The sequence below is a fragment of the Arvicanthis niloticus genome, chromosome X (genome assembly GCF_011762505.2).
Source record: "Arvicanthis niloticus isolate mArvNil1 chromosome X, mArvNil1.pat.X, whole genome shotgun sequence".
NCBI lineage: Eukaryota > Metazoa > Chordata > Mammalia > Rodentia > Muridae > Arvicanthis > Arvicanthis niloticus.
In genome coordinates, this window is record NC_047679.1 from 57,635,556 (window position 1) to 57,648,039 (window position 12,484).

Consider the following 12,484-nt stretch of genomic DNA (forward strand, 5'->3'; position numbering starts at 1 on the left):
GAGACTGCCCCACCTAGGGACCCATCCCATCTGCAGACACCAAACCCAGACACTATTGGTGATGCCAAGAAGTGCTTGCTGACAGGAGCCTTATATAGCTGTCTCCTGAAAGGCTCTGTCAGAGCCTGACAAACACAGATGGGGATACTCACAGCCAACCATCAGACTGAGCATGGGGACCCCAATTAAAGGAGTTAGGGGAAGGACTAAAGGAGTCTGCAACCCCATAGGAAGAACAACATTATCAACTAACCAGAGCTCCCAGAGCTCCTAGGGACTAAACCACCAAGCAAAGAATGAATATACATGGAGGGACCCATGGCTCCAGCTGCATATGTAGCAGAGGATGGCCTTATCTGGCATTAATGGGAGGGGAGGCCTTTGGTCCTGTGAAGGCAGGATGCCACAGCGCACGGGTGGTGAAGTGGGAGTGAATGGGTGAGTGGGTAAGCACCCTCATAGCTGGGGGATAGGGCAGGGGATAGGGGCTTTGTGGAGGGAAAACTAGGAAGGAGGATAACATTTGAAATGTAAATAGATAAAATAACCAATACATTTTTTAAAAAGCCGGTATATAGTTGCTTTGTTGACTAGCAGGCCTGTGGAGTTGCTACTTTTCCATTCTCAATGCTGACCTCAACTTATTTTCAAATGTGATTTCTGGGTGAAACTGTGGTATAGCACAAGGACTCTCAGGAACTGGGGTTTTCATCCAGTGTTGCAGTTTCTCTTGAAGCTCAGATTCCTCATTTATAGAATGAGAAAAAAAATGTATTAAATGACCTTTCAACCCTATGGTTTTATGAAATAGAATCAGAAAGGTACCAGTGAACATTTTACTGTAGTTATATGAGAACATGAAATATGGAAACAATCTGTATTTTTTTTAAAGTTCCAATCTGTTTTTAATTAGAACATAGTTTGTCTCCAATTCTATCTAGGTAATCAAAATGCAGGCAAGCCATTTCTGCACCCCAAGCTTTACCTCCTAATCATTAAAACTGAGAAACTCGGGACAAGTAAGAAACTAGGGACCTTTCACTGGTTGGCTATCAAAAAATATGACAGCTTAAGGCTAAATAAAGCCACTATAATTTGCCACCATTTTACCTACATAATGTACTCTGCAAATGTTTACTTTGCTTCTGAAAAATGGCATGTTTTCACTTTTTGTTTAAGCTGAAAGGCCATATTCTCAGAGTGCTTAGTAATTACTTGTGTTTATTCCAAGTATATAAGGGACAAAACATCAGCTTCCCTGAACATTGCAGAAAAGTGATTTCCATCGGATACTCATTTCTAGGCACAAAGACATCATGTTTATTCAGTAATGATTATCTGCATAGATTGCTATAAACATGAGAACTGTGGTAAGGTAAATGCTTGGCTGAAATGTTTTGTCTTAATCATCTTTATCCAGAGTGTTTCACTCAATGTTATGATTTACCGTACAGTTTACATTCCAAATCAATACACTCAAAGAGAAGAAAAGAAGAAATTTTTCTATAATTAAAAAGAAACTATACAAACATATTTAAACACTTTAAACTGCTAATTCACAACAGAATACCTTGTAATAAGTTACAAGATGAGGAAATTAGGAATATATACTGGCAAATTGCTAGTTGGTGATGTGTTCAGAAAGTAGGAAGAATAGGAACAAGATGGCAGTAGGGTCTAGAAACAAGGAATCACAGAATTTTTAAATACCTGGCCTTTAGACCAAAACAAATTTTAAAGAACAACCATCTATGGAAACTGAGATCTGTCAACATAGAGGGGAATATAAGAGACACAAAGCCCCATAGAGGAAAAGTCAATGCGTATCTTGAGCTTGTTTTTGCCCAGATGTAAAGATCTCAGTGATGACAAAGAGGCCCATCTGCGCACCAAGAGAGTCCTATGGTAAGGACAACCAGCAAGGCATCTGGCCACCTTTTTTATGATCTTAAATTACCTTGGTTTCAAGTTAATCTTTGTAAACTGAAATTCCCATAGGAAGTAATGTTTTTAATATTTAAAATAAAGCGATTGTGAGAAATGAACCCCATCATTTTCCTCTATTTTCAGAGCTCAAATTTGAAAACTATAGTTTATTCCTAATACATTTAAAAAACATTGCTGCAGCACTAATTTTTTTAAAATGTATACACATTATCCTTTTGTGTAATTATGTAATGCTGTGATGTAAAATTAGAATATTATAATTAAATGCCCTTTTCTTAGCATTTCCTATAACTGAATCATCCTAGGAAGCTTTTCTTTCATCTCAATCTATTATTTCCCTCTATAGAACTACCTAAGGATGATGTTGTTTTTAAAAAGATGTCTTTAAGATTTAGTTATGGCCTCTGCACTAATTGTTTTTTTCAGATAATTTAAGTTTTGTGAGCTGATAATAGGTTAATGACTACAGTGGCTTAGGGACCATCTACAATCATATGAAAAAGTATTTTTAAAATCTTAGTGGGAAAATTTTCCCTACCCTGAAAATATTCCTACTTCCCAGGAGTCAAATATTCTCCATATCACAAAATAACTTTCTTTGAACACTACTGTGTACTGTCAAGAACAATTCTTCCTAATAATTATCACACACTGCTAGTCTGTGGAACTGACTTCCATCATGTCCAGCAGCATCAGTGGAAGTGTAGGAATTAACACAGAAGTACGATTTTTATAGAAGTTTAACCACCTCTCCAGTAATGGAACCGATTTATTCAAAGGATGTGCTCCCTCTCCCCTTGAGAACAGCACTGATATCTATGTCTTGAAAGTAAGAAATAGCAACAAACCAAACTAAAACTAGTTCCTAGTCCAGGACACACTGAAGTATTACCTCCAAGTTTAAAGGCAAGATCCCACATAACTTACTTTGCTATCAAAGATTAACTGAAATACTGGCCTCAGATTATCAAACTAATGTAATATAATTGAAGATATTTATTAACTAATACTAATTTACAAATCAAAATATTAATTTCTCCCACTCTAAATTGTCACTTAAATACATTAAAACCACAATGTAATAAGCAGTTTAAGACCTTTCCTGAGAAATAAAACCACATTACAAATGATTATGTGGCAACTCATGAGATACACAGGTTTTGAACGGAATGGGTACTGTCAAACAAATTTAATTCATACTGAATCAACAGAAGAACTTTTTTTTTTCTTTTTCAGCTTTAAGAGACAGGGTCTCCCTATATTGCCCAGGCTAGCTTCCTGGCTTCAACCTCCTGATGCTGAGGCTTCAGGTGCATACTACCATGCCTGGCTTAAGAGAACAACTTCTAAGTGAAATGTGTATCTCATTTTAATAATTATTTCTAATAGGTAAAATGATTTTCTATTTTTTTAGTAAAACTTGAATATATCACTTAGTCTCTTTTTTATATTAGACTTAACAGAATTCATTAAATTATGAATAAAAAGCCTTATAATAAACATAGCAATTCTGAGGTATCAATATAGATTAAGATACCTGGTCATCTAAAAAGTATATATGGAATCCCTTCCTATTTACTGAATGTTTTATAGTTTTAAGTGGGCACTGATTTATATAAATGTATGAATTGTGTACACAGACACGTGTGGTGGACACACAACATCCTTTTTTCTTATGTTTCTGTATAACTTCAGATAGCAAAAGCAGTGCACTTAAGTTGGAAATAGAAAAGGCTATTAAGCATTAGGGATCATTCGCAGTATAATAACTCTCAAATGACATCAAGGTTTGTGAGACTTTAAAGAAAACTTAATTTTCATCCAAAACAAAAATTTGGGGGTAAAAATAAAATACTAATCACTAGATAAGAGCAGCAGTGGTGATTACAGATAATATTCTATCCATCAATATGAGTTTTTCCTCCAAAAAGGGCACAATAAAAACTATAATTATAGGTATCTAAAAGTAAAATGCCCAACGTAAAAATATAGTTCATTTTTCTGTAAATTCTAACTTACGTGTTTTCAAACAAACTTTCAGATTGACAAGGAAATATAACTGGAGGGAGAAAAACTACACTTCTCTTTGTATTCCTGTTTAATTTTAAGAGAAAAAATGGTCTCCCTACAACTTGTCAGCTTAAAGGAGTTTTTAAAAGACTACTTAAATTCAGAAACCACTATAATTCATCTGGTTATTGATATCAAATGGATGTCAGACTTCAAACATAGTTGTAGGGTAAAATCAAATGGTAACAAAAACTATGTACTGAGCACACTTGGGGCAGTAACAAGAAAATAATTTGGGGATAATTATAGATGTCACGTTCAAAAGATGGTGAAAGACATAAAAATCAAACCCTCCTTTAAATAAATCATATTTAATGGGATTAAAAGAATGGGAATGTATGATTTGTGTTTTTGTGAACTGGTTTTACTTCAGTGCAAATGCATACTTCAAAGCCAAACAAGACAACAAAAAGAAAGATGAGAAAATGTCTGTGCTCCTTAGCAGGAGCAATTCCCACAGCCTTTCACACTGTTGACAATTTCTTCTTGGAGCTTCTTTCTTTCCTCCTCTTTGGAGAGACTCTCTTTCTTTGCATCCCATCCGAGGCTATCCTGGTTCTGTACACGGCTGCTTTGTGTATGCCACATCTCTGAATAGATACTGCTAGAGTTAGCAAGCAGACCATAGTGGGTACCACGTTCAGCTACCTTCCCCTACAAAGGAAACACAAGGTAAATGTGGACAAATGTCAGTTAACTAGCATAATATCTAAAACTATATAGTAATTTATGAGGAAATATTTGAAGGACCTTTATTCATTAAAATACTTCTAATTCCTCATCCATAGCCCCAGTGAGGAAAAACTGAGGTAGGAATGCTTCTTTGCTGATACATTATCCAGCCCCTGTAAACAGAAATGATGAGATTTCCAATAGCATAAACACCACTTTATGTAAAGAAAATTAAGCTTTATTGTTTTATTTTCATTTTGGAAGGCATAAAGAGAAGATTAAAATTCTAAAAAGGTGATATTTTCTGTAATCGGCAAATGTTCAAATCAAAAAGCACTGTTATTTATACAGGGATTTAAAGGATTTAAAATCAATATTGTGAAATCCATGATAATTTTGAAATAAAATTTCATGAAATAAAGAAAACTTGAAAATGAAGTCCATCCAGTATCTCTCTCTGCTAACAATACCTATTAAAGACGGCATTTCATTAATTTGATATGGGTTCCAAACATTGACCCACAACTAATTTGTTAAACACAATGAGAGACAAAAGGAATTTGTCACTTTCATAGGCATTTCAATGACAGGATTTTTCTAAGTATTTCTGCAATATTAATGAAGTTTGTGGCAATGCCCAAGTGCTGGATTTGCACACATATGGCTATACACATATATGTTCCCATTTGTTTCTGGATTTATTGACTTCTGGCATTTTTAATCAACTTGTTAAGGAAGTTGGAGAGTTGGCACTCTAATGACCCCACATCCCCTCTGCTGCATTTTTCACACATTCTGGTTCTCTTTATTTTGTTATGACTATTCAAGTGTTTTGTGTTGTTTACTTTATGGACTACAAAGTTTCTGTTGAATCATGTAGGTGCTGGGATTTTATATACATTTTCTCACAGGTTTTTTTTCTATGCAGACTTACTAATTACTTCATTTACTACTATCATGTATATGTGTGTGTGTATGCACGATGTTACTTTACCTATATACACACACTATTTTTTGTCAAACAATCTGAGAATGGGTTGTAGATATCAATTATATTATAATCCTAAATATTTCATTAATATGTATCTCTTAAAAATAAGGAATAATTTTATATGCCTGGTATAATAGAAATTTAACAATGACACATTACTCTTATCTAACATATACTTCATTTTTTAACTATTACTGTTAATCCCCTTTATTGCTTTTTTCCATCTAGGATCTGATGGAAACCAACATATTGAACTTAAATATTTTTAATTTTTAAAGAAATGAGTGTAAATCATGGGACGTAGATAGAGGGAGTGACCTGGGAGGGAGAGAGGAGGGGGAGGGAAAAGAAAGGGGGCAGGATCAGGTATGGGAAGAGACAGGAGAGAAGCTGAACAGAAATATGTAGCAGTGGGGAATGGGGAACTGGGGTAGCCACTAGAAAGTCCCAGATGCCAGGAAAGCAAGAGGCTCCCAGGACCCAGTGGGGATAACATTAGCCGAAATACCCAACACAGGGGAGATAGAACCTCTATAGACCATATCCAGTGGATAGTCACAGCCCCCAGTTGAGGGATGGGGCCACTCACCCATCTAAAAAATTTTAACCCGTTATTGTTCCTGTTTAAATGTTGAGACAAAAAAATGGAACGGAGACTCCATCCCATCTGGAGACAACAAACACAGACACTATTGTGGATGCCAAGAAGAGCTTGCTGACAGGAGTCTAGCATGGCTGTCCTCTGAGGAGCCTAATATATTTGTCTCCTGAGAGGCTCTGCCAGCACCTGACTGAGACAGATGCAGATACAACCAACCATCGGACTGAGCACAGAGATCCCAATGGGAGAGCTAGGGACAGGACTGAAGGAGCTGAAAGGGATTGCAACCACACCCCCAGCTCCCAGGGACTAAACCACCAACCAATGAGTACACATGGAGGGACCCATGGCTCCAGCTGCATATGTAGCCTTGTCTGGCATCAATGGGAGGAGAGGCCCTTGGTCCTGTGAAGGCTAGATACCCTAGCATAGGGAGATGCTAGAGCGGTGAGGCAGGAGTGGGTGAATGGGTGGAGGAGCACCCTCATAGAGGCAAAGGGGAGGGGGGAGAAGGAGATGGGATGGGGGGTTTGTGGACGGGTAACCGGGAAGTGGGACATTTGAAATGTAAATAAATAAATAAATAAAATACCCCCCCAAGAACTGACTGCAATGCAAAATTCACATATCAAGTTGGTAACTATTACTAACTTCTTTCTTTTCTCTTGTGGCCCTGACGTTTCTCAAATGTCCAGGTCTAAATGGTTTATAATTTTTTACAAGGACTGCCCTTCACTTTGGATTCATCTAGTTGCTCCTGATTATTAGATCCGGGAGAAGCCTTTTTTATAAAATTAGAAATAGGTCATGTGGGTCCAGACATGGCTCTACTGTTCCTCATCTTTTGGAGGATCTGAGCCCACCTTGGGCAGCTCATAATGGCCTGCAATTCCTGCTTCAGGAAATCCAAGGCCGACTTTGGGCCTCTTCTGACTCTGTACTCACACTTACAATCCCCATACCCCGCAGACAGACAGACAGACAGACAGACAGACAGACAGACAGACACACACACACACACACACACACACACACACACACACACAGAGAGTCAATTTTTAAAAGGGTAAAAATGTCTTCAATGCATCATAACATCAGAAGGTACAGAAACCAGTTTGTTCCATTACTGATAGGAAATTTGATCACATGCTTAAGGATATCTACACAATTTCTCAAATTAACCGTCAAAATTTATCTCTGCAATAATAAGTAATCTATGGGATTTACTTTTAAACTGACTGAATAATCTCTTCCTCAATAGTTTAATCAGCCTGTGATGACTGTTTTCTAAAACAATTACTACAATGGTAGTCACAAAATCTGATCCCCTGAATTTATCATTCCTTCTCCAGGCTGGCTGGTGGTATTCTTAAAGGGCTTTCCTTTTCCTCTTGTTAGTTCTTGTTTTAAAAGTATCATCATGAATAGAGAAATTAGTTTTTTATTCATTGTGTTACAACTCATTAGTGCCATTATTCTTTTTACTGCTCTAATTATCCCACATTTGGCCAGTGGGAGGTCATTCAAAGTGGTTCCTGTGTTCCTGTGACATGTGTTCATTAGTTTCCCAGCCCCAGAGCAGCTTTTATCGAAGGAGGTTTGGTTCCTTTTAGTGAGAAACAATAATTTAGTCCCCAAGATCTGTGCACCAGGAATGCTCATTCCTTACAGACTTTCATTGCTCCCAGGCTTTTCAGTGGACAGAAATTTATATAGATAATTCTGTTAAAACATAACCTTGTGAGAGTCTTCCTTTCCTTTGATGATTTTTTACTTGTATCTTTCTTCTCCCAAGTAAGATCTCTGATCTAAGAGCAGTGCATTTACCATATGCTGCTCAGTCTTGTACAGAAAATAATTTCAAAATGGGTACCTCCACAAAATCACCAACCATTTCTTTTGGATTATTTATCCTTATAATACATTTCTGCTAGATCCAAAAATATCCTGGGTTTTTTGTTGTTGTTTTGTTTTTGTCAACTTGACACAAGCTTAAGCATCTTGGAAGAAGAAACCTCAGCTGAGAAAATCCTTTCCTAAGATTGGCTTGTAGGCAAGACTGGAGGGCATTTACTTCATTGATTATTGTGGTAGATCCCAGCACACTGTGGGTGGTGCCATCACTATGCAGGTAGTTCTGGGGTGAATAAATAAGCAGGCTGAGCAAGCCAGGGGGAGCGAGGGAGTAAGTAGCATTCCTCTATAATCTCTGCATCAGTTCCTGCCTTAGCTTCCCTCAATGGCAGACTGTAACTTGTAAACAAAGTATAATCCTTTTTGGTCAGTGTTTTTATCACAATAACAAAGAAGCAAATTAGGACATTTAATAATAAGAGTGTATAATTGGAGTACTGTGTTAAAAATTACATGGGTTGGTTCTATTATTAATGTAACAGTTCTGCTTCCTGTTAGCATTCAATATTTATATTTTTGTATCTTTGATTTTATTTTCATGATTTTAGTTAGCAAACAATGAGCTTCATAGATGCTATCATTAAGTTATATACCAGGGCCTCTCTTACATTTTTACTTTTAGAGTCTTAGTAAGTTGCCCAGGCTTTCCCTCCCTAGTAGCTGGGATTACAGGCTTGTGTTAACAAGCCTGGCTTCTATTTCTTATTATAAACACGAATTCTGCTATTTTAGCCTCATACTCATCTTCACTTTCCATAATATCCTGATGCCTCCAGTTTCTGAGCCATTTCAGGTTTTTATAGTATGAACCAAGTCACTTTTAAAGATTGCTTTCTCTCTATTTTGGCAAATCATACTATTCAAATTTCTTAGTCCTTTTAATCTACCTACTTAACATCTTCCCCATATCTGCTGATATCCTTCGTCCACTGTTAATTCTTTCTCTAGTGCATTTGCTGATTTATAATTATACTCATTTTATTCCTTCAGTTTTTGTTTTATTTTGGATAGAGCAGGGGAGACAAATGTGTCCAATCTTCCATGTTCAATCAGATCTCTTGTAGATATGCCATTTTTATAGAAATGTCATCAACAAATTTTGATAGAGTGCCTGAGGTGACAGATAGACCATCAGTTGAAACTAAGGTCATATAACTAAGCAATTTTACAGACCCAACAAACAAAAATACTAAGATTGTATATGTATATATAGATACTATTACTGTATTAATACACTAATTCTAACTCAAAACCCAAGGGTTTTGAATGCTGTGAAATAACTGCACAGATACATGGAGATAGAGTATTTGCTAAGAAAGTCAAACACTTTTTTTTTCCTTCCTCTTTTCCTTCCTTCCTTCCTTCCTTCCTTCCTTCCTTCCTTCCTTCCTTCCTTCCTTCCTTCTTTCCTTCCTTCCTTCCTTTTTTTTTGGTTTTTTGAGACAGGGCTTCTCTGTGTAGCCCTGGCTATCTTGGAACTCACTCTGTAGACCAGGCTGGCCTCAAACTCAAAAATCCCCCTGCCTCTGCCTCCCAAGTGTTGGGATTAAAGGCGTGCGCCACCACTCCCCGGCTAACATTTTCTATTACTAAGTAAAAGCTTGAAGAGCACAATTGCATACAGTTGGTTAAGCTTAGTTAAAGATCCAAAATATCAGATTTTAAATAGCAAAGATAAAGTAAGGTTTAAGTTACCATTTAAGATACTCTGGTATAATCATATTGGGGACAAACATCTTGTCTAAAGAATGTAAACATTTATGAACTAACTAATATGTTTAAAGTCACAAGCATACAAACCCCTTATAGAGCAGAATATAGCCATCACAATACCGAATACTGTCTAAGCTTTAGTAGAATGAAAAAACTACACTCTCAGGCTGGGAATATAGTTCAATGGTAGAACACTTGCTTGCATGTATAAGGCTCTGAGTTCAATCTGCAGCATCATTAAAACATCCCTCTTGATTACTCAGAATTATAGAAAGCACATAATTGCTTCCTATCTCTTAACTCTCAGTACACAGGCTTCCAAAAACAATAAAGAATTGAAGTATTGATTAGAAGAGAAAAATAATAATGGAAAAGGCCCTGAATGTTATATGAAAACTGAACAATGTTAGAAATAATCAAACACTAACAGGTAGGGAAAGAGACCCTTACAAAAAGGAATAAAGGGCAATAATTAAACATTTTCAACTCTTCCAATCACAACAATGATATTTTGATTTGCTGAGAACATGTGGCTAGTAGTAAGCTTGTATAGCAAACCCTAAGACATAAAATAGGATATCATCTTACTTTGTGTATAAGAAAAACAAAAATGTAAGTGGTCATGTTTAGATGATCATTTTTATTTTACTGTAATGTTTAGAACATTAAGGTTATGTACAACACTAGAACAATGAAAATACATCAAAGACACCATGCAAAGATTTATTCAAGACTAAAATAAATGCAGAAAAATTATTTTTATATAGACAACCCTTGAAAACATGCTTCCATCATGAAAAATACTTTCCTGATCAAAACTTTTAGTTTACTTTTAGTACTTTAATCAAGAGTGAGTTACTATAGTTTATTCTTCTTCAAAATTTCATGCATTACTTCCTACAAAAGGGACTAATCCCAGTATACTATTAGGATCGAATGTCATCCAAAGAACACAAATTCTGTAATATTATTTTAGACACAATAATTAAATTTCAGGTATCTATAACTTGTTTCAATTTTCTTTGAATACTATCATTTTTTCTTTTTATATCTTCTATTAAGTTTGTTTTTTGGTAAGTTTACACATATATTTAAAATGTATTGATTACTCCCACCAACCCTCCTGTATCCTTTCACCCCTCCTACCTCCCTACAAGTGCACTGCCTTCATTCATGTCTTTTGATTTTGTGACCCATTGATTTTTACCAGGTCAGTCAATGTGACAATTGGTTTCAAAATACACACTGAAGCCTGGTAGGTTCATCTTTGGGTATAAAAGTGAAGACAATGACTGCCCTCCCCTCCCACATAATCTATAGTCAATAGTTCCTTGGGGAAGGGTATAGCCCTGTGAGTCCTTCCTATACTCATGATTTGACTGCTGACTGGCCCAGTTTTGTGCAGACCTAGTTCAGGTAGCTGGAGCTGCTGTAGGATCATGATTACAAAATGGCTAACATCATTTCATAGCTGTTCTCACTATCTTTTGGTTCTTTATCCTCCCAATCCCTGCCTCATTCCTCCATGTTCCCTGAGCATTAGGGCAAGTGGTATACATGTGCTGTTTAGGGCTGAGCACTCAATTGTCAGATACTTTTCTGCACCTTGAGCAGCCACAAGTTCCCAAATTCAACTATCATTGCAGAGAGAAACTTCTCTAATTAATGTTGAATAGCAATGAATACTAAGTTTTAACGTTTATCTCTTACCTGGCTCAGGACGATAATTTCATCTGCATCAACCACTGTTGACAATCTATGTGCAATGAAAATAGATGTTCTGTGCTTGACCACATCCCTCATGGCACCAAGAATAGTCTACAAGTTTGACAAAAGTAGGAGAAAACCAAACCAGAGCTCTAATTAGGTTAGTGTAAATGAAAACAATCATATTTTCCCTAAAGGAACTTAGGATTTTATAGCACCACTAAATACTTCTACCTCTAATACTTACTAAAGGAAATAAAACAATGACAAAAATCAAAGAATATTGGGAAGTAAACATAAGTACACCATCATAAAATGATCATTTAGATAGGCAGCATGTCACTAAAATTTGTGGAAGAAGGCAATATTTTCTGTTTTAAAAACCTTTGGTGATATGAGGAACATAGTCATATATAATCTTATCAATAAGAACACAAGTAAAGTAAGAAACTATTCAAGAAAATAAGTTCAAAGAAAGACAGCAGTCTAATAACTTAGAGGAACATCTGTTCTTCCTTAGTTTAAAGGCAAAACACATCTATGTACTTTTTTCACTCGAGGAACCCCCTTTTTAAAAAAGCATTTTGAGTTCTTGTTTGGTTTTGAGACATAGTCTTAGTATGCAGCCCTGGCTAGCATAAGACTCACTACATAGATCTGGCTGGCCCTAAACTGCTAGGTCCATATCACTGTACCTGGACACATTAAGTTTTTAATACCTTCTAGAAAATAGATTTTGTTTACTGCCTATGAAGTATGAGACAATTATATACATATTCAATTATCCTTGGAAACTTGGGTCTAACCAAAGCCAGTTGGGTAGAGAAGACAGTGTAGGTGATGAAGATATACTCACTAACTTCCTTCTC

At 36.3% G+C, this 12,484-nt stretch overlaps 1 protein-coding gene across 1 annotated transcript in view; it reads right to left on the reverse strand.

The window, feature by feature from the left end:
- Positions 1 to 1,296: 1,296 nt before the first annotated feature.
- Abcb7 (ATP binding cassette subfamily B member 7) overlaps positions 1,297 to 12,484 on the reverse strand; it is a 141,228-nt gene continuing 130,040 nt past the window's right edge. The window contains exons 15-16 of the mRNA XM_034485184.2: positions 11,619 to 11,726; positions 1,297 to 4,671 (exon numbers count right to left, since the gene is read on the reverse strand). Of these exons, the coding sequence (XP_034341075.1) occupies positions 4,456 to 4,671; positions 11,619 to 11,726 (324 nt within the window). The 3' untranslated portion in view covers positions 1,297 to 4,455. The remainder of the gene's footprint in view (positions 4,672 to 11,618; positions 11,727 to 12,484) is intronic.